Source organism: Capra hircus, chromosome 11, assembly GCF_001704415.2.
Source record: "Capra hircus breed San Clemente chromosome 11, ASM170441v1, whole genome shotgun sequence".
NCBI lineage: Eukaryota > Metazoa > Chordata > Mammalia > Artiodactyla > Bovidae > Capra > Capra hircus.
In genome coordinates this window covers 87,723,769-87,746,370 of record NC_030818.1, presented here as the reverse complement: position 1 = coordinate 87,746,370, position 22,602 = coordinate 87,723,769, and the positions used below count along the sequence as shown (strand labels likewise).

Here is a 22,602-nt window from a genome sequence, read left to right as displayed (position 1 = left end):
CCTTGTAGGCACATGGGGCCCGGAAACAAAACGACATGTCCAGTCCCCCCTGCCCCGTTTGTGTTGCCAGCGTGGCATTCGTGTGGCTTGTTCCTGTGCCCCCAGGCTGACCTCACTCTCAGCCTCCCCTGCTGCTTTTTCTGCATGGCTAGGCCTGCGGTGCCGGGTCCACACCTGTTCCCCACCCCGCTTCCTGCAGGGGTGTGCTGGCACCTTCTGGGATAAGGTCCCTTCTGTTTGTGAGCAGAGCACTGTGGGAGGTGTTGGGGGACCTGGGCCAGGCCCTCCCCCTGCCCCTCATCTGTCTGGGAACAGGGCACCAGGGCCAGGTGCCTTTCTTTGCTTCTGGTGGATTGTAGCTCTTTTTCCAAAATTCGCCTTTCCCTTTTAGCTCCTCAGATCTCCCAGAACCCACCCCCCAGTAAAAATCAGGATGGGGAGCACTTTTATAAATCTGGGTTCACATCATCTGTTTCCGTTTCTCTGCATTAGTGATTCTGATAAGGCCTGTGTTGGGGGCTGGCTTTCCAGGGAGAGGGTCCATGGGGAGCCTGTGGATACTCGGTCCTTCAGCCTTACATGCCTCAGGGCTCTTCTTTGTTATCCCGGGTCTTTGTACGTGGTCTGTGTTCTCCACTTCATGGCTTCAGTTGTGTGACCCAGTTGGCATCAGTCATCCTAACAAGTCTAGACTTGGATCCTAGGAGGGCACTATCGTGTGTGAGGTTACCCCCCCGAGTTGGGCATCTGTGGCTCCTTCCCATTTTTTCTCACTAACATCTACACCCTTAAATCTAAATCCCTGAACACAGTCTAATTTTGTCTATCTAAAAATTTTTTTCTGGTATTATATTGCACATTTACTTTTGCAAATTGCTTCTTTAATATTTCTGTGAATTTTCATTTGTGTTCTGTGTGGGCAAAGTTTGCTCGTTTCCATCACTGTGTAGCATTCTGTTATAGGTATATACGACAGTTCATCCATTTTCCCATTGATAGGCATTTGGTTTTGCCCAGTCCTCAGCTCCTCGGAAGCATGCCACAAACATCTTTGTACGTATCTTCCAATGCAGATATTCTCATACTATGAGTAACTTTGATTTTATTAGGCAACACCAAAGTTCGACCTTCTGGTTTGTCCTCATGCACACGTTGCACACAGCTGTGATCCAGCTTGGCTGTTTATTTGATCTTTATTCTTCATGACACCTGCTATTCTCCTAGCCTCTGCTTTATTCCCAGGAGGAGGGCAATCCATTATTGCTCTCACTTTAAACCGAGCCTGCAGACCACAGTGCATTTCTGTTTCTCCCAAAAGGCTTCTGGAAATATTTGACACTGTCATTAATGTTCTCTGTGACTTCAGAAGTCAGGTCAAACATGCGATGAGGCAAAGCCACCATCTCGATGTCGGTACAACCCTTTCTTGGCAAAGCTGTCCTTAGGGCACAGGTCTGCGCATTGTTTTGTTTTGCTATTTGGTCTTCTGTCCTTCAAATCTGTCGTTTCCTCTCCAGTTGGTCCTTCTTGAAAGGACTGAGGGGAGGGACAGGAGATGGGTAAGGCTTGGATCGCGGCCTGAATGGGGAGGCCTGTGGTCTGCTGTCCTCCCGGGCAGCATCTCTGGTTTCCAACAATAGGCCAGGCCACCCTTGCTGGCTCCAGTTGGTGACCTTAGGGAGCTGGGGATGAAGCTGGCCCTCCAGGTCAGGGCAGGAGCGGCAGGGCGCCTGACGGTGCTAGAGAAATGTTTCTGTGGATCCGCAGGTCAGGGGTCAGCAGAGTTTATCTGCAAAGGGCCAGATAGTAAATATTTCAGGCTTTTCAGCCCCAGAGGCAAAATTGAGGAAACTGTGTACATGCTTAGATAATGAGAGATAAAATAAATTTCCACAACATTTTTTTATCGATAAAAATCAAAATATAATAATGATGATGAAGTATAGTTCTTTTGGTTTTGTCGCTGTTCAGCCTCTAAGTCGTGTCCGACTCTTTGTGACCCCATGAACTGCAGCATGCCAGACTCCCTTGTCCTTCACTATCTCCTGGAGTTTACTCAGGTTCATGTCCATTGAGTCGGTGATGCTATCTAATCATCTCATTCTCTGCCATCCTCTTCTCTTTTTGCCTTCAGTCTTTCCCAGCATCAGTCTTTTTCCAGTGAATCGGTTCTTTGCATCAGATGGCCAAGGTATTGGAGCTTCAGCTTCAATATCAGCTCTTCCCATGAATATTCAGGGTTGATTTCCTTTAGGATTGACTAGTTTGATCTCCTTGCTGTCCAAGGGATGCTTAAGGGTCTTCTTCAGCACCGTAGTTGGAAAGCATCAGTTCTTCAGTGCTCAGCCTTCTTTATGGTTGTTTGATAATGCAGGTCTACTAATGAGAAGAGTGGAATTCCTTCTGGGAGGATAACATTTCTCTCTCTCACTTTCTTTTTTTTTTTTTTTTTTTTTCTTACTCATTTATTTAATTGAAGTATAGTTGATGTATGAACCTTTCTTTTAACGGGGGTTCAAAGTTAGTATCCCGCACCACCCCTTCATCACATAGATTGGACAGGTCCTTGGCTCATAGCCGCCTGTAAACAGACTGAGGGGCAGACATGCCTGTCGACCATGGATACCTGAGGCTTGCCTCAGACAAGACAGCCTTGAGGTGTGGTCCCGCAGTCCAGCATCAGGACGAGGGTGCCTTTGTGCCAGAATAGAGGTCCCCATAGAGCCCTGGGAGCAGGCATGTCCCATGGTGATGTTGGTGCCAAGCTCACTGAGGGAAGAGGGCATGGGCCCCTAAGTGCTCCCAGTGTTTTATGGGGCAGCCCTGGAGAGTGGCACACAGAGGCACCCGCAGAGAAGAGGAGACACATCAAGGGCAACCTGCTTGGAAATGGTCTCTGGTCCACGACCGGAACTCCAGAGAAAAGGGAGCAAGGCTGAGGAGTTGACTCTGTAATTTTACTCTAAATATTCGTCTGTGGGTGGTGGCTGCCATCCTGGACAGCACGGGTCTGAAAAGAAGTGTGTGTGTCCTCCCGGGAAGATGTCCTTTCCCACACAGCCCTGGACCAGCCGTGGACTCAGAGGAGAGCTGCTTCCATGAATAAATAAGAACTGTGGCTATTAATACAACAGTTTAGGGGATCAAAAGAGAGGCCTTAAAAGTGCTTGTGGACAGTTGTTTATTTTCCTCTGAAATATCTGAGACACATCCCCACAGCCTTGTTTATGTGATAAATTTACTCTGAAATTTGCTTTAAAAACTAAAGGTCAGCTGTGGTCCGGCTCCTCAGAATTAATGATCTTTGGCCAGACGTAGGCTGTTGCATGATGCCTGCTTAGGGCTGTATTGTCTATTATGTTTTTGCTTGTTTATAGTTTTTACATGCAAATTCTGGTTGTAATTACAGCTTTTTTTTCCTCTTTTCCTGAGCTTGCATAGATTTTAGAGAGGGTAGGGTGTGGGTGAGGGTGTGATCTGGTTAGAAATCTCAGCCCAATTGGTAGAAGCTTTTGGTTCCTTGAAACTCTCAAATTTTTATTATTTTTGTTCTAAGATTCCTGTGCTGTTTTTATATGTAAACGACAGAGGCTTTTTCCAGCACTCAAGTCTTCATCACTTGAACTTCTGACCAAGTTCAACCTTAATTTATCTGTAAATATGCACCATAATGAGGGGTGTGTTTTTGAGTGGGGCGGTAATTGCATTTCCCTCTTGTAATTTTAATTAAAAATTATCTCTACCGCCCACCTCACCTTTACTTCCAGGCTCTTCCTAACAGACTGGAAAAGCAGCTGTTACTGCTTATCTGCTCTTTTCTGAGTTCAGGAAACAGCATGACCCTTTAATGACAAGGTGAGGATTCCATGGGGCGGTATATTTTTATAAGACTTTGAATGATCAGGCAGGGGTGTGTCCCACAGTACAACCTGGGAGGAGAATGTCAGAGTTTAACCTTGTGATAAAGTGTGTTTCCTCTGCTGTCAGCCTTCCACACTGAAGTTCCCATTTTTCTCAGTGTGATCGAGCCAAAGCCTTCGTGGACAGATTACTCTCTCGGAGGACCAGCAGCTAGAGAGTTGAAGCCGGGTTGAGAGTAGATCTCGGTGGCCACTCGCAGACCTTTCCAGTGTGTCTGCTGCCCTGCCTCTAGCTTCCCATTGTGGGACCCAGCTGGTCCCCCACCTTTGGGTGGGCTTTCCCTGAATCCACTCCCTGCCTGCCCAGATCCATGTTCTCACTGAGTCCGCATGACCTTCCCTCCCCTCTGCCCTCTGCCAAGAAGACTTCAGTGGCTGCTCCTTGTCTGTCCTTAGAAAAGAACATTAAAGAAACAGTAAAATTAGTTTTATTTATATTTACTTAACCTACTATGTCCAAAACAGCATCACTTTAAGGTGTGCCATGAGCCACATTTCCGTGCTCAGCAGACACTTGGGCCTGGTAGGTACCCTACGAGACAGCATCCATATTGAGGCAGAGCTGGTCAAGTAGAAAAACAGGTCAAGCTCAATCCTGGACCGCTGGCTGTGGTCACAGTTAATTTGTGTTTATTTCAGGCATTGAGTTGCTAGATTATAAACTCCATGAAGGCAGGGGCAGGTCCTGTTTTGCACACCATCGTATCTGTATAATGTAGCTCATATTCAGCTCGTGGTAGGTACTCAGTAAATCTTCAGTTCAGTCGCTCAGTCACATCCAACTCTTTGCGACCCCATGGACTGCAGCACACCAGGCCTCCCTGTCCATCACCAACTCCCAGACCTTGCTCAAACTCATGTTCATTGAGTTGGTGATTCCATCCAACATTTCATCCTCTGTCGTCCCCTTCACCTCCCACCTTCAATCTTTCCCAGCATCAGGGTCTTTTCCAATGAGTCAGTTCTTAAGCATAGTACTCGGTAGGAGAAGCTGTGAGAGCACCCAGATGACCCATCCAAGAAGACTTTGAGGAGGAAGAGGTACCTCTAAACCAATCAAGCCAGATTCAGCGTGGAAGCTGAGAGTCACGAGGAGGAAGGGAGAATGGTGGAGGGAGGAAGTGTACAGTATTTGGAAGCCAAGAGAAGGTAGCAGGTTGATGGGAGGAGCTTCATTAGTTCATTGTAACGGAAGTCCAGGGTACAGGTTCATCAAGCTTTGCTGAAGAGCTGAGAGGTTGTCCTAGGACCTCCTGGGCAGGGAGCGGTCCCTCAGACTCTTGTGAGTTTCTCTCTTCTGGGCAGAATGTTTTCAACCTTCACACCTTCTACCACACAGGAGGGGCTTAATATGAATACTGGCTGACTTACAGTGTTTCCATATAGTCTGACCAGGCTGCTGTTGATGTCTTCTGCTGTCTGTGGGAAGCTTTAGAAAGAGGAGCAGGTTTTATTATTTGAAGGCAAGTCAGACTCTTTACACACTTTCCTACACAGCGCAGTGGTAAAGAATCCACCTGCCAAGGCAGGAGACACAAGTTCCTTCCCTGGGTGGGGAAGACTCCCTGGAGGAGGGCATGGCAACCCACTCCAGTATTCTTACTTGGAGAATCCCAGGGACAGAGGAGCCTGGCAGGCTGCAGTACCTGGGGTTGCAAAGAGCCGGACACGACTCAGCACACAGGCACAACAGATTCTCTTCTGGTGATTCCAGAGTCTGGGCAGGACCAAATTCTCTCGAGATGCTAGGTGAGATGTTAAGTAGAACAGATGTGTTTCTCAGTAGTGGCCCCTTGTGGGGATTGGGCCCTTCCGGAGCTTTTGATGCCTGTATTGAACTTGTGTCTTTGTATGTGAAAGCTGTGTTCTCTGACACATCATTGTCCAAGCTTCAGGAAGTAGAGTTTCTGACACAGCCCTGAGCAAACCCTGTCTTCTTGCTAGCCCTGGGGACCTTGGGAGTTGGTGCATGCGTGGGCAGTAAAAATTGATGAGATTTTGTGAGAAAGATAGTTCAGTAGTGATTTTCATGGGTTATTGGCTGTTTCCAAATCTCTTTTTATATCTCAAGGGAAAGTCAGGAATGGATTAGAGATGACCTCCTAGGAAAATAAAAGCTAATTCTCTATAATTATGTTTACTGTCTTATATTAGTCCCTACCTACTCTTTCCCACAGAATATTGGAAAACAATGCTTTTTTATTGCATCCTTTCCTTGTATTTAACCACTCTGTCAAATATCTGGTGCCTTGGGATAATTTTTCTGTGTAAAATTGTCAGCAGCAGTCACATCTGTTTTTAGCGTCCAGCAAAAGATCGTCATTGCTGCGTTAGAACTAGGACTTACGAAGCAGGTATTGAAAAGGGCTTCCCTGGTGGCTCAATGGTAAAGAATCCACCTGCCAAGCGGGAGATGTGGGCTCAGTCCCTGGATTAGGAAGATCCCCTGGAGAAAGGAATGGCTACCCACTCCAGTATTCGTGCCTGAAGAATCCTATGGACAGAGGAGCCTGGTGGGCTACAGTCCATGGGGTCTCAATAGTCGGACACAACTGAGCAACTGGGCTCACGTTGAAATGGATTCAAGAGGAGATTCAGGAAAGCCAGACGTCCAGACTCTGTCTCTCTGGGCAGAGGTGTGGTCTGTGTAAGATGATCCGTCATTGTACTTTTTTGATCAAACTCAAAATGAGTAACAGGTACTGTTATTGATTATCTATTATATACCAGATATTAGGCTGGCTATTTCCCTGCAGGTGTGCGTTTAGTCTTCACGAAAGTCCTGTGTTTGGTGTCCCTGTCCCGGTTTACAAATGCTTTTTCTCTCCTATCACAACAAAAAGTGGCACCCCTTGCTCTTCTGTAGAGTTCCGTTGGGGTAAAAGGACATTTTACCCCTGTGTCTTTTGTGATTAAAACTCCAGGTATGATTAGTCATTGAACAAATATTAGTTGAGCCCTTACTATGTGCTAGGCATCGTAAGAGCTGTATATACCTATGGTGTGGTGGTTAGTCCAGGCCCTGGCAGGCTGGCACGTCCCCGGGCCTAGCTGGTTCATAGGGATAAACTGAGGGTTGGTGGAATCAGAGTTGGTTCAGGTTGACTCGCTACACTGCAGGAGGCCAGCATCCAGGGGGCACAGCGATCAGAGACAACTCGGGCGTGGCAAGGCCTGAGTGGGTGGGTGGCTTTTAGGGACCACCTGCCTCCCCACCACACTGAGCCCTGGTCTCAGGGAGGTGGCCCCAGACCGGCCTCCTCGTGGCTCTCGTGTGGCTGTTCTCTGTAGCTGTGATCTAAGCTCAAGCGTGTGTTAATGAGTATATTCTCTGTATTTTAGGCCTTGGACGTGGACCGGATGGTTCTCTACAAAATGAAGAAATCCGTGAAAGCAATAAATATCTCTGGGCTGGGTGAGTATGCGCTCTTTTCTAGTTTTCTTTATGGACACTTTTGTATTCGCAGTCCGGATATTATAATGTTAATTACCATGAGTGAATAATCAACCAGACTTCTTTTTCTGGGTGTGCAAATTAGAGAGGTGAGCTGGGATGTGTGATTCTTAGGCGCACGTGTGTTTCTTGTCCTCTGAAGTGCAGTTGAGTTTGCCGTGATCACCCTGTGTAGACAGCTTTGTCAGACTGGTTCGGGGGTGGACTCAGTTTGTGCTGTTTGTTAATTACGCCAGATGCCCTTTCCATTTTCTCTCTTACCTGTCTTGTCTGGAAAGAAAATAAATAAAAAAGCATAATCAACTAATTTGATTGTAGTAATATTTGATATAGACTTCATTATATGTTAAAAACAAAAAAACATGGAACTTTTGACCTGAAAATGATGGGTTGCATGTATGTGGTGGGTCTGCTCCCTGCACAAGACCTTACAAATGATAGAAAGTGTTTTTTAAGTCATTAAGTGACTGTGAAGTTTGACTCAGAAAGAAGAAGATGGCAGCCTCGGGGGACCAGCAGTTGTGAGGAATCCTGAAGAGATTGGAGCAGGGCTGATGGTGGGCAGAGAGAAAGGCTGGCTGGTGGGAGACAAACACCGCTGCTGAGGGAGGCAGGTGCCCCGGGGGTGCCTACAGGCGGTGGCCTCGAGGGGGAGGGGGCCGGGCTGCGCCCCCGGGAGCACCATGTTGTGCCCTTCACCGTCGTGACCCCTCCCTTCAGGGAAGACGGTGACTGGAGCAGAGGGCAGGGAGTGCTGCTGGTGGTGTGGTGTCAGGAGGAGGGCTGTGAGACCTTCTGGAAGCGCAGGTCCCACGTGACACCCCCGTCCCCCAGCTCAAGTGCAAATGACCCTCCGGGTCCCAGGTGACACCCCTGTCCCCCAGCTCAAATATAGGTGATCTTCGTGGGTCCCATGTAACAGCCCCGCCCCCCAGCTCAAATGCAGGTGACCCTCACGGGTCCCATGTAACAGTCCTGTCCCCCAGCTCAAATGCAGGTGACCCTCACGGGTCCCATGTAACAGCCCCATCCCCCAGCTCAAATGCAGGTGACCCTCACAGGTCCCATGTAACAGCCCCATCCCTCAGCTCAAATGCAGGTGACCCTTGCACAATGCTGGTTTGAACTGTGCAGGTCCACCTACACGGGGATATTTTTTCAGTAGCAAATTCAAATAAGGTCCATGGTTGGTTGAATCTGAGGATATGGAGGAACCGTGGATATAGAGGGCTGGCTATAAATTATACCCTGATTAATCCCCACCTTATTCAAGAGTCAACTGTAAAACAGACTCAAAGAACAAACTTACGGTTACCAAAGGGGGCAGATGGGGGAAAGAGACAGGGAGTTCGGGACGGACATGTACACACTGCCATAACGATGTTAAGAAAGAGTCCCCTGTCATGTGAGCACAGCTCTGTTAGCGGCTCTGTCTCTCCTCCAGGGAGGGCTGTGCAGACCAAGACAGTGAAGAATAGTAGATTTCAGCTACAAAGATGATACTGCAGTTGAGAATAGCCAAGTATATTTAGGAACAGATTTAACAAAGGATACGTAAGAAACTGACACTGGAAACTACAAAACGCTGCTGACAGAAACTAGAGAAGACCTAAATAAATGAAGAGGTATATGGTGTGTGTAGGGGTTGGAAGACAATATTGTTAAGATGTCATTGCTTCCCAAATTGATGTTACTGTTCAACACAATCCTAATCAAAACGTCAGCAGGGGAACTGACAAGCTGATTCTAAAATTTAACAAATGCTGCCAAAACAGCCGAATATCTACATGGGAGCAAGGGAGCCATGACCCTCTCCCATCCCTTACACAAAACATTAATTTGAAATGGATCGTAGATTTAAGTATAAAAGCTAAACCTGCAGAACTTCTTGAAGAACACAGGAGGATATCTTTGCACCCTGGAGTAGGCAAAAGTTTCTTGTGTAGGGCAAAGAAAGCTATAAACAAAGAAGAAAAAAAATGGATAGACTTCATCAAAATGAAATCTGGCTTTCTCAGATAGTATCAAGAATAGCCTAACAGTTGATGAGAAGCAGAAAATCTCATACTTGAAGAAACAGATTTAATAAGGCAATCAAAGCAAGACTTTTCAGTAAGAAAGAATGATTTGGATTATTCAAGGGGCTAGGGAGGTTATTAAATTATTGAAATGGGCAAGTGCTAGTGAAAAAGAACCAGTAGAAGGCTTGGAGATTTTTTTTTTTTTAAAGCAGCGTGTTGAAATGAAAACTAAAATTTGATAAATGGCAAGCTACACACATAGGAAGATGGAATTAGTGGGGCCCCATGTTATGTGAACACAAGGAGGTGAACAGATGGACACTGTGAAATAAAAATTAAGCACCAATGAGAATAGATTCAAAAGAGTCAATATTAGCATCCACCTAAAAGGAGCTCCAAAAGAGGGAAAAGAGAGTAGAAAGGGGGGAATTTTTTTTAATTGGTAGCTGAAAAAAAGTCCCTGGAACTAAAGAAAGATTTCAGATCTCAGATTTAGAGAGTCCACTAAATTCTCAGGGAAACAAGTTTTATATAAATGTGTGTATACTAATATCCACCCATACATATATGTACGGGTGGCTATGTGTGTACTAATATCTCAAGACTTGTCCTCCTGTTGTGACATCAAGGATAAAGAGAAAATTAAAAATTTACCGAGATAGGGAGAAAAGCTTATCCATAGGAGAAAATATTTGTTGAGGAAAATAGGCTAAAAATGAGTGTTGCAGAGTTTTGACTTTATAGATATTTCTCCTCCCTTTATTTTGGATACTTTATATGTTGTAATTATATTGATGTTAAGATGATTAGACAGGTGTTAATTGTTTATGACAAGTGCCAAGTGAATGTGAAATAAGTTTAGGAAAGCCAAGAAGAGCTGGGAGTTAGGTTCCCCACTGAGCTGGTCCCCCACTAAACTGGAAAGCTTTTTGGGCCCGGAGTTTGTGGCACGGGGCTGCTGTGCCCTGAAGCAAGCACTTAGAGTCTTTTAGCCCTGGCTTCCTTGTCTCTGAAATAGTGCATTTGGGTTTGGATGCAGATCAGTGGTTCTCAGCCGGAGTGATTTGCCACCATCAACACAACGCACACACACTGACAACTGAAGGATGTGTGTGTGTGTGTGATTTGTGCGTGCACACTCGCTGCTGGTACCTAATGTTAGAGGCCAGGGATGCTGCTGAAGGTCTTGTGACACACAGGACAGCCCCCAGCAAAGAATCATCTGGCCCCAAATGGCAGTAATGAAGCTGGAGAAACCCCCGTCTCGATCCTCACAGTCCTCTACAGCTCTCTTTTAAAATCTATTTTATTGAAGTGTAGTTGATTAACAATGTTGCATTAAATCCAATGCAGCAAAGTGATTCAGGTATACATATATACACATTCTTTTCCATGTGTTTTTCCATTATGGTTTATCACAGGATAGTGAATGTAGTTTTCCCTGTGCTATACACAGTGGGACCTTGTTGCTTCTACCTCGACAGCTTTTTAAAAACAAGCAACAAAAGAAAACAAAACCACCACCATGCTTAGCTTGCCAGTATGTAGATGTTACCTGATTACCTGACAACCGCTGATTTTATGAAAGAAGGAAGTGGAGTTTTCAGTGACTTAACACCTCACTGGAAGTAAACATGTCAGGAAATTTTTATTAATTTTTTTTCCTATTAAAAGTAAACGTCAGAGACAAGAGCATAAAGCTTCCTTCCTCCACTTTCTAGAGCCCCGACGTTTGCTGAAACAAGGGTTTTTCAATACCCAAAAAGGTGGTCACCCCCCAAAAAAGCATTTTTCCTGGTTAAAGTGGGGGGTAGACAGAATAATGATCGTCTTATGCTTTTGAACGTTTCTTTGTACCTTGGTGTTCTATACCTTTACACTCATCTTTGCAACACATGGTCCTTGTTTTACAAAGAGGACGCTGAGGGCAAAGGTTACAGGCGTTCTCTGGATGTTTCTGGAGCTCAGCCTCCTGTTGGCAGGGCTGTGATCAGTGGCCCCTCTGCTGTGAGGCTGCCACTGATGACCCTGGCAGGCTATCTTCCAGACGTCAAGAAACCACTAAGAGATGGATGTCAATTTTTTTGACAAACAGCAGATTGCAAAAAGTATCTTAAGAGATTTTTAAAAATTGTGTTCACTGATAAACATTTAAGTTAATCATTTAAAGCTTGTGTAAAAGGGATATTTCATAGTCTGATCAGGTTCAAAAATGAATTTGAAGTCCTGCATTGAGAAGTTGTTCTAATCAGAAATAACATGAAGTCACGTGGACACGTCTGCGTGGCTGCTGCCCGCCTCGAGGAAGGACTTTCCGTGGCTCTCGAGGCCAGCCTGGGGCCCGGCAGGGCAGCTGAACAGCAAACGAGCATTAGGAGGGGAAGGTGTGTGCACTTTGGCGTCTGGAAGCTACCTGTATGAATTGAACACTACTGGTGGCTGATCCACCTTTCTGACCTGTACTGCGGAACACATCCCTTAAACATCATGACTTGCCCCCCCCCAGAGTCATTTTCTGAAACACGGCTCGGTGATGTCGCTTCCGTGCTCACAACTCTGCAGTGTTTCTCGGTTGTCCACATTGATGGTTGTGAAGTTCCAAAGCTTGAGAGAAATGAGGAAGGACATGCTTCTGTGGACTCCAAACATTTTAGGGAAATTGGACCAAAGCACAGGTGACAGGTTTCTCTTCCTGCGAAACTAGCCAAAAAGGGTAACATGCTAGAGTGGATTGTGAGGGGGAACTGGTCTTAACCTTTTCCAAATTCATTTGCCTATGAAACTGCCTCTGCCTCCCTGAACCTGCCCCCACCTCAAGCCTCAGCCCAGTCAACAGGGCAGGAGACCAGACGTGATCCCAGCTCCTGGCATCCCCTGGACCCTGGATACCTGTGCAGAGTTCCTCCCGCCTCTCTGCACCCTTCTTTGCGTGCATGCAACTCGCTGTGTGCCCCAGGTGCCACACTTTGTGACCTCTTTCCTCGGCACGCGCTCTTCCATCTGCTTGAAATGGCATTTTGCCACTTGGTCGGAAAGGAAACTGAGGCTTCAGGAGGTTGAGGCATTTGCCTGGAATTTTGACACGGTGTTCTGGGCACCAGCCTGTTCTTTCTGAAGCACTGCACAGAGCAGGCTGATCTTCAAGCCTGACCTTGCCAGGGGAGGGGACCTCTATTTTTGTCGCCTTTTACCCATCTTTACATCATGCCAAGTTTGAGTTATTATAAGGCTGTGAGTCTGAACTTTTTTTTTTTTTTTTTTTTAAGCCAGAGTACTGATCCTGGAATCTTTATTTCAGAGCAAGTGTTGTCTCCTTCAAAACGGTCACCCGAGGAAACCCTGTACCTTCTCATGTGAGCTGCTGACATAGTTCACAGCATTTTGGATCTCTTCTCATTTTCTTGATTATATTTAGTGGGGGGATTTAAGGATAGATTAAACCATTTTAGAACTAGATGTCAGAAGTAAGCCAGGCAGATTCAGTAAGGGTTTGAGCTGCTGGCGACGATTCAGTTAGGAGCGTTGTAACTACCATCCTTCTGGCTCTGAAGACAGTTCCAGGAGGAGTCACCATAGTGGTTTGATCATCCTTGTTGTTCAGTTGCTAAGCCCTGTCCAACTCTTTGGGACCCCATGAACTGCAGCACGCCAGGCTTCCCTGTCTCCTAGAGTCTGCTCAAATTAATGTCCATTGAGTTGATGATGTCATCCAAACATCTCATCCTCTGTCATCCCCTTCTCCTCCTGTCCTCAATCTTTCCCAGCATCAGGGTCTTTTCCAGCGAGTTGGCTCTTTGCATCAGGTGGCCAAAGTATTGGAACTTCAGCATCTATCCTTCCAATGAATATTCAGAGTTGATTTCCTTAGGCAGGTAGGAAGAACGCTCATTTTATGCATTATTAGAACAGTGAAGATAATTTAGTATTTATGCCTCACACTGCCGTATACTTTTTCCTGTCTCATGTTCCTTAATTTATGTGCCAGAGGGACTTCTCTGCCAAGTTTCACGGTTGGTGGTAGGTTGGCCCCATCCTACCTGAGGGCTCTCCCAGGCTGGCTGGTGCCTCCTGCTGCAGGAGCGTGTCACCTCCGTGTCTGTGCCCCGAGTGGTCTTGCTCCTGGTCTGTGCACACGCTCTCCTGTCCCAGGCCTGCCCAGCCTTCCCCATCCAGCCAGGACCTGACACGGTACTGGCCTCCTTTCACTCTCTTCTACTAGTGTCCCGTGGCTGCTGTAATTACCACAGGGTGCCTTAAAATGACGATGATTTATCTTCCAGCTCTGGAGATCAGGAGTCCAAGCTGATCTCACCAGGCTGAAATCACGATGTGAGCTGGCTTCCTTCCTGGAGGCAGGGAGGTTTCCCTACCCTTTCCGGCTTCTAGAGGCCCCTGTGTTCCTCTGCTCGTGTCCTCCTTCCATCTTCAGAGCCAGCCACGGCTGGTGCAGGCTTTCTCATGCTCCATCACTGTCTTCCTCTGCCCGGGGCTGCCATAACAGTGCCACCGGCTGTGGGGCTTAAATGTCAGACATTTGTCTCACAATTCTGGAGCCTGGAAGGCCAAGGTCAGGGCACCGGTGTGCTCATGTTCTCGTGAAGGCTCCCTTCCTGGTTTGTAGACGGTCATCTCCGCACATGGTAAAGAGAGAGATGGAGAGTGTAGGCGTGTTAGAGCTGGTGGGCTCTCTGGTGTCTCTTTTTATTAGTGTAAGGACACTAATCCCATTTTGAGGCCCTGTCCCCCTAATCACATCTAAACCTAATCACTTCCCAAAGGACTGGCCCCTAAGTATCATCAAACTGGGGATTCTGGCTTTGGGGGTTGGGGAGTGGCTCACGGCTCAGTCCCCAGCAACACTGCCTCTTCCCTCGTCCTGTGATTATGTCGGGGGAGCCCACCGGGATGATCCCAGATAAGCTTCCCTGCTCAGCTGAGCTGATTAACAACTCGAATTCCATCTGCAACCTCAGATGGCAGCACACCCCACCATCCCCACTCCAGGGATTAGGAGGTGGATGTCTGTGGGGGAGGAGACAGCATTCTGCTGACCACGCTTCCCCTCTGAATTTTGAGTTTTGAGGTCAAAACTGAAAGAGACTAATATGCAAACTCTGTTCACTCTTTAAATCTTGCTCTTTATTGTTTCCTAAGAGTTTTATGTCTCTTGATCTTTGCCCTGCGATTAGATGACAAACCCTGAGGTCCTTCACCCATTCTGAGAGGCAGTGTGGTTTAATGGGTATCAGAATGCCGAAGGCCAAGTGGGTGGTGCTGCTCAGAAAGTCACTGGGAGTGTCGTTTACTATTCTGAGCCTCAGTTGCTGCACTTGTAAAATGAGAATGTTAATATTTCATAGGCCTGAGATAACACGGAAAAGTGAGAGACGTGATTCTGGACATACACGGTGAGGCAGGTGCAAATGTACTTCTTGTGTGTTCCTTGCAGTGGCCAGCATGGAGGCTGGCAGATACACAGTACGTGCTGGTAACACTCATTTGTATATTGTTATGTTTCTCCTGTAGGTTCTTACACTGTCCTCTTAGTGCAGGAGAGATAAACTTATAATCCTACTTTTCTAAAATCCTTTTTAAAACTTGGAGTATAGTTGCTTTACATCCCGTATCAGTTTCTGCTGTACAGCACAGTGATTGGGAAATTCAGATCAACAGATTGCTTCCTTGAAATGAACGTGGGTTTAATTAATAAGGGTTTCCCAGGTGGCTCAGGTGATAAAGAATCTGCCCACCATGTGGGAGACCTGGGTCATATGTATACAGATATCCCCTCTTTTTTGGATTTCCTTCCCATTTAGGTCACTGCAGAGCACCGAGTAGAGTTTAAGCTTGCAGTTTTAGCTGTAAACAGGATTTATATAGATTTTTGTATGTAGAAGGGGAGGCAGTCGAGATGTCTCGGAGCAACCAGCTGTGCTATTTACAGCCTGTGAGCAAAGAATGGTTTTTAGCACCTGAGTGCATATCTACCCAGTAACCTCAGGATTGTCTCTTGGCCTGCAAAAGCTTTTAATATTTCTCTCTGGCTTTTAGGAAAAGTTTGCCGACCCTTGTCTCAGAGCAGTGGTTCTGACATGTGAGAGCACCCCAGAACCCCTTGCAGGTCTTGTTCAAGCCTAGGCTGCTGGTCTCTGCCTTCAGGAGTTTTTGGCTCAGTCAGTCCAGGGTGGGGCCTGAGTATTTTCCACATGAATGAGTTCCCAGGTGATGCTGAAGCTTCTGGTCTTGAGAATACACCCCACCCCCACTTTAAACATTGGACCATGTCCCCGTATATGCAAAACAATAATTTTCTCACACAATAACAAGTATATTATGTTTGCTCCCAGTTTCCAAAAGGATAACAACACAGCTGGACGTATTTTCTAGATTGTCTTGTGTACAGGTTTACAAAAGCAGTTACTATGATGATTTGTTGAGAAACTGTTTCCACAGTAATCTTTCCCACCTAAAATAGACTTGCTATCTGACCTCTTAAAAAAAAACCAGTTCATATTTATTCTGATCCTTTCTTAGTCTAGACTTTTTGCAATCTCTTTCTCAGCTCTTAGGTGCTTTTTTTCCCCCCTGGGAAGTTGACGCCAACATTTTTCAGCTGTTTGACATATCAGTGGGTGGAAAATTCATCTTTATCGAAAAGGAAGCAACAGAAGATTTTCATTTTCACTTCTCTAGAATTCCTCTAGCTTAAAAGCTTGATGGAGCTATTTTTACCGAGAGTGAGATATTCCTTCTTTACCCTTAGTCTGAACATCCTAGAGAAACTGGCACATCCTTGAAATGAAGAATACAAAGAGAGAAATGCTAGTTTTTCTTCAGACCCTTTTCATCTATTACCTACAAAAGAAAATGAGAGTTCAACTTTGTTTCTCTCTGTTATTTGCAATGCTAAAAAGAATGTGGCTTTTAACACAGAGGATTATTTTTATTGCCATATCATAATTAGGATAGAACAATTCAAAAATATATGTAATTATTTAGGAAGTGAAATGGAATGTGCATTAAGCAGGTACTATATCTGGCATGATTTTCCACTTGTTACATGAGAAAATAAGTTATAATCCTCAGTGTTTGTTAAGAATAAGGTTAAACCGGTATTTTGTTACTTTGTTGTGGCATTGAGAACTGGAGCATGGAGTTTTTAGAAAGAAATTTGGCCATGTGTATCAAGAAAAAAGGGAAGCACTGACTCATTGGAAAAGACCCTGATACTGGGAAAGATTGAAGGCAAAAGGAGAGAAGGGCAGCAGAGGATGAGATGGTTAGATGGCATCAGTGAGTCAGTGAACATGACTTTGAGCAAACTCCAGGAGATAGTGAAGGACAGGGAAGCCTGGTGTGCCGCAGTCCATGGAGTCGCAAAGAGTCAGATGCAACTTCATGACTGAACAACAACTACACCAAGAAAAATAAAATCATTTTTGGGGAAAGGCACAAAGGTGCTACTTGTATTATCTATCAACGTGAAAACCTGAAAGCCTCCTATAACTAAGTCAGAATATAGCTCCTTGGTGGAATAATGGTTATATAGCAACATGAAGACGGAGAAGGCAATGGCACCCCACTCCAGCACTCTTGCCTGGAAAATCCCATGGACGGAGGAGCCTGATAGGCTGCAGTCCATGGGGTCGCTAAGAGTTGGACACGACTGAGCGGCTTCACTTTCACTTTTCACTTTCATGCATTGGAGAAGGAAATGGCAACCCACTCCAGTGTTCTTGCCTGGAGAATCCCAGGGACAGGGGAGCCTGGTGGGCTGCCGTCTCTGGGGTCACACAGAGTCGGACACGACTGAGGCGACTTAGCAGCAGCAGCAGCAACATGAAGAAAAATGCTTATGGTGAAACTTTCAGACAGTAAAACTGAGGCTACAAAATATGTGTATACCATTATCTGTGATTTGAAAAAGATTATAACACGTGATAAAGCGAAGAAAGTACATCTGTTAAAGTACTTTTATAAATTTAAGAATGGAAGCAATAATAATAAGAATCTGACACTCATATATATAGAGTGTCATTTATAGGCCAACCCTCTTCCGAATAAATACATTGAGTCCTCACACTGTGAGTTAGGTACTGTCATAACTCCATTGTAAATGAGGTTCCTGAGCCGAAGAGGGGTGACTGACCGGGGCTGTGCAGCTGGCACTTAGAGGAGCTGAGATTCAAAACCACGTCTGCTTCCCAGTCTCTCCTGTGACCATGGCAACCTGGAGACACTGCCTGGGGCACAGGGGAGATGGGGTGATGGGGTGCCGGGGGCAAACGCTGGGCAGTAATGCCGTGGGGGCATCCTAGACCTTATCCAGCTGAGCTGGAGCGGCTCTGATGAAAAACCTCCCAGTAGTCTGGTTGGTCACACGTTCACGGTGAGCCTGTACGTGACCGGCGTGCCAGAGGTGAGCACAAGTGACCTTTGGGAAGTGTGCAGGTAGTGGCCCCACCATTGAGTTGTTAGAGCAGCTCTCTAAGAGGAGACCCACATGAGAGCGGGAACCCCGTGGTGGTAGGGGGGGATGTGGGAAGGACCTGGGATGTCTTCCCTTGCAGGGGCGTGGAGGGGAGCAGAGCGTGCATCTGAAGGCTTTCTTGGAATGAGGAAGTGAGAGGATTCCCTGCCCCTCTCTCTGCGGTAGTTTCAAGATAGCCGGTTTTGACTCAGGTCTGAGGGAGAAGTTAGCTGGGGGGTCAGCCCCAGCCAGGGTGAGCTGGTTGTTGAAAGGGCTCCAGCAGAGAGAGGACTGGCAGGTGGCCCGGTGTCTCTAGAGCAGTTTAAGGGGGAGCTGGAGTCGTGTACTTGAAGACCTTGAGGTGTCCTCCAGGGGCAAGGCTCTGAGCTCCTAGTTGTCTCTTCTCTGCTAGCTAAGAACAGTGACTGGAATTTAGATGGCTAATTTGTGGAATCCCAGCAACTGTGATCAACATATTAATCATGGAAGGATAGCACGTCTGAAGGCAGACTAAGATCTGTGACTTAATGTCCCAAGTATTAACATGAATCATGTGTGGTTTGTACATAATAAGGTATGATCACACATAATTAAATATATGAAATTAAAAGACGCTTACTCCTTGGAAGAAAACTTATGACCAACCTAGATAGCATATTGAAAAGCAGAGACATTACTTTGCCAACAAAGGTCCATCTAGTCAAGGCTATGGTTTTTCCAGTGGTCATGTATGGATGTGAGAGTTGGACTGTGAAGACAGCTGAGCACCGAAGAATTGATGCTTTTGAACTGTGGTGTTGGAAAAGACTCTTGAGATTCCCTTGGACTGCAAGGAGATCCAACCAGTCCATTCTGAAGGAAATCAGCCCTAGGATTTCTTTGGAGGGAATGATGCTGAAGCTGAAACTCCAGTACTTTGACCACCTCATGCGAAGAGTTGACTCATTGGAAAAGACTCTGATGCTGGGAGGGATTAGAGGCAGGAGGAGAAGGGGATGACAGAGGATGAGATGGCTGGATGGCATCACTGACTCGATGGATTTGAGTCTGAGTGAACTCCAGGAGTTGGTGATAGACAAGGAGGCCTGGCGTGCTGTGATTCATGGGGTCGCAAAGAATCAGACACGGCTGAGTGACTGAACTGAACTGACTGAACATGGTCATATTTTGGGGGTAGGGGATTTATGCTGGTCTAAGCTAGGGCTTTTTTACCTGGTGTGTTGGGTCTATGGACAGGCCTAAACGGTCCATGCATCCCAATATCTATATGAAAAATTATGTGAGGATACCTTTTCCTGAAGAGAGAATATACAACATTCTACTGATTTTTATTGTACTTCATCCAGTCCCTTGGACTGCAAGGAGATCAAACCCGTCAGTCCTAAAGGAAATCAACCCTGAATTTTCACTGGAAAGAACTGAAGTGGAAGCTCCAATACCTTGGCCACCTGATGCAAAGAGCCAACTCATTAGAAAAGACCCTGAGGCTGGGAAAGATTGAGGGCAGGAGGAGAAGGGGACAGGAGGATGAAATGGTTGAATGGCATCACCAACTCAATGGACATGAGTTTGAACAAGCTCCAGGAGATGGTGAAGGACAGGGAAGCCTGGCGTGCTGCAGTCAATGTGGTTGCAGAGTCGGGCACGCAAAGAGCGACTGAACAACAATATCTGGTAGATAGGTCTCGATTTCTTGCCCCCTCCCCACCTCCCAACCCCGGGTGTGCTGCTGCACGAATTTTATACAGAGGTGACGGGGGTTGTGTTCAGTTAGCTGCGCAGACTCCAAGTGTCATTTTAAAATTTTTATTTAACTATTGATTTAGCTGCACCACTTATCATGAGGGATCGTAGTTCCTCAACCAGGAGTCAAACTGACTCTTCCACTGGACCACCAGGGAATTCCCCCCAAGTGTCATTTTGTCATCATTAATATAGGGCAGGATCAAAGAATATCAGGTGATCACGGACAACAGTTGGCACATTTTAATAGCTCACACCGTGACCTTCTGGACTGATTATTGGCTCCCTGTGCCAGACATCTGCAGCGGTGACATCCAAAGGTCTCTATAACGTCAGAGAGGACACCCCAGGGAAGTCTTGATGGAAATGAGTTCCGTGTGAAGTTTTGAAAGTAGGAGGGGCCCAGTGTGTTGGAGAGAGCAGAGGAAGTGGTGAGACCCAGGGGCGAGGCTGTCTTTCCAGATGCCCGTGCGCCTGGCTTGAGCGGGACCCGGAGGGCTTATGGGAGAGGATAGGAGTTCTCACCAAACCCTCCTGGTGGCAGGTGCTTGTGTCTCATCAGAGATGATGCAGGTACTCAGGCCAGCTTGCAGAGGCTGTGTTTGTCATGTCAGCTGGTCCAGGAGAAGCTGGTATAGAAAGATGGATTCTGGTCATCTCAAAGGTACAGAGAGCCATGGTCAGGTATTTCAGATTTATTCCTTACATTGTTATCTGATGATAAAGATAATATGAGCTTAGTTTAGAGCATTCAAAAAAATCCAGAAAAGCAGTGGATCAAGGTCAGGGTCCGATGCATGCCCGCCTGTCTGAGATGGGAGGGGCTGGGCTGTACTCCTAGTCTGAGGTTCCCAGGCTGTGACCCTGGCCAGTCAGAATTGCCACCTGGCCCCCAGACTGTCTCCTCCTCCAAAAAATGCCCCTTCGAGGAGGACGCGGCGATGCACAGGAAAACACCTGGCTTGCACCAGCTGCCAGGTACCGAGCACCTGCTCTTTTAACACCACCTTAGCATTTTGATGTTCTTTCCTTTCAGCCTTTTGCCTACGTTTTACATTTTTAAAAAATTGAGATGAAATATATAGTTCTGTGTCCTGCCTTTTTTTAACTTGGCATTCTATCCCGACCATATTCCTACATCATGATGTTGAAAGCTTACATAATATTCCATTTTATAAGAGATACTCTTAACCATTTCCATATCGCTCGAGCTTCATGCAGTTTCAGCTGATCAGTGGTTCCCTATATACATCTCTAAGCACTGGATTATTTCTTTAGGATAAATTTCTAGAAATAAGAGGGAATGAAAGACAACAACATTTGAAAAACTTTTCATGCATATTACCAAATTGTGAATGGAAAGATTGTTATCAGGGATGACTCCAGAAATAAACGTTCTAAAAATGGTTTTCTCCCATGGGGTGTTCACAGGGTTGAGATTCTGTTAAGCAGAGGGGATTATCTTTGACTCCGGGAAATTGCTTTCCCATGTGCTGCCGAGAGTCAGATCTGAAACCAGGTTATGTGCAGGGCCCACGGCTTGAGGGGAAGTGACCTGGTCTCCTTGCCATTGAGTTGTGCAGGCTTTCCTGATGATACAGTTGTGGCTCACATTTGAATGTTAATCATTCTCTAGGTAGGGTTTTTATAAAGCTGTGACTGTAGAGAATGTATTTCTCTCCTAAAATGCACCCTTGGTGGAGCTGTCTGTGTGGATGCTGGGTGTGTGCAGTATCTGCTTGGATTCGCTTCCGCCTGAACCGTGAGTGGCCAGTGGGCTGGAGGGTCCCAGTCAAGGGGATCACTGACAGGCTGCCTTCTCCCACCCCAGCCCACACCCCCATTGCTCTCTAGTCAGGGCTTTTGGAACTTTGGGTCACCGGTGCGTGTGCTTGGCCTGGAGGACTGTAGCACGTGCCCGTGTTAGCCTAGAGCCAGGAATAGTGACGAGCAAATGAAGAGACATTTCCCCGCGTGCTTGGGGGGACTTGGGAGGACAGGGCGCTGGGAAAGCTGAGTTCTAGTTCTCTAGCGGCATCAAACTAGCTTGTGTGAAGCTGAGCAAGTCAGCGCCCTCTCTGAGTTTTGGTGTCCTCGTCTATGCAGAGGAGGTCTCTGTCCTGGGTTTCTTTTCAGGGTCCTCCAAACTGTCAAGACCCCAGGAGTGGCCCTGGGTGGGTGGGACAGTGAGACCAGTGATCTCCTGAGATGGCCTTGCATCAGGAGCTGGGTGCTGGCGGGCACTTGCAGACTGGGACAGCGGTCACAGCCTCTGCACACACGGGGCCCCTTGGCCATTCCCCTGGGGTCAGTACCTTCCTGTTCCTGCTCGTGTCTCTTGAAATCCCTACCTGACCTGGAGCCCTGGCTCAAATGACCCCTTCTTGGCGTCTCTGAACCGCCAGCCCCAGGATGTCACAGGCCATCACACATAGTTTGGTGCGTCTGTCCCTGGACGTAGTCACACGTGTCTCTGTCACACCATCACAGCCCTGCGAGGGGCAGACACTCCCAGAGATGTGAATGTGGTGGAGGTGAGTTGGCTGCGGGACCCTTCTTGTCCTTTGGTAGCGCTAGGCGGGCAGTTGGCTTCCCCGACATGCTGTGGTCCATCCAGTGGGAGTAAAAAGGCTGCCTTTTTTCCTTTTGGATCCAACATTTTGCTTGAATGGCATGCACTGGGCCTTCTGCTCGGTATCAGTCTTTAAACTGACATAATCAAGTAAACTAAAAGGCACACAGCAAGGCCCAGTCTTTACCCCTAAACACACTGTGTGCACCTGTGTGCTGGCCTCACGGCAGCTCTTCCTGCAAGAGTCTCTGCACCCCCTTTGACGGATTGGTGGAGGGTCTGACCTTGGTGCAGTACGGTGGGGGAAGTGGGAGGGCTGCCGGCCGGGGGACAACTGGGGTCTCACCTGCTGTGGTCTCAGGGATTCACATTCTCATCCTCTCAAGCCCCTCCCGTATTGGACTTTCTTGGCCCTGGATCGT

The 22,602-nt window shown here is 46.8% G+C and overlaps 1 protein-coding gene across 5 annotated transcripts in view; it reads left to right on the top strand.

The window, feature by feature from the left end:
- ASAP2 (ArfGAP with SH3 domain, ankyrin repeat and PH domain 2) overlaps window positions 1-22,602 on the top strand; it is a 155,734-nt gene that overhangs the window by 40,599 nt on the left and 92,533 nt on the right. For all 5 annotated transcript variants that reach the window (XM_018055681.1, XM_018055685.1, XM_018055682.1 and 2 more), the window contains exon 2: window positions 7,263-7,335. In XM_018055681.1, the coding sequence (XP_017911170.1) occupies window positions 7,263-7,335 (73 nt within the window). The remainder of the gene's footprint in view (window positions 1-7,262; window positions 7,336-22,602) is intronic.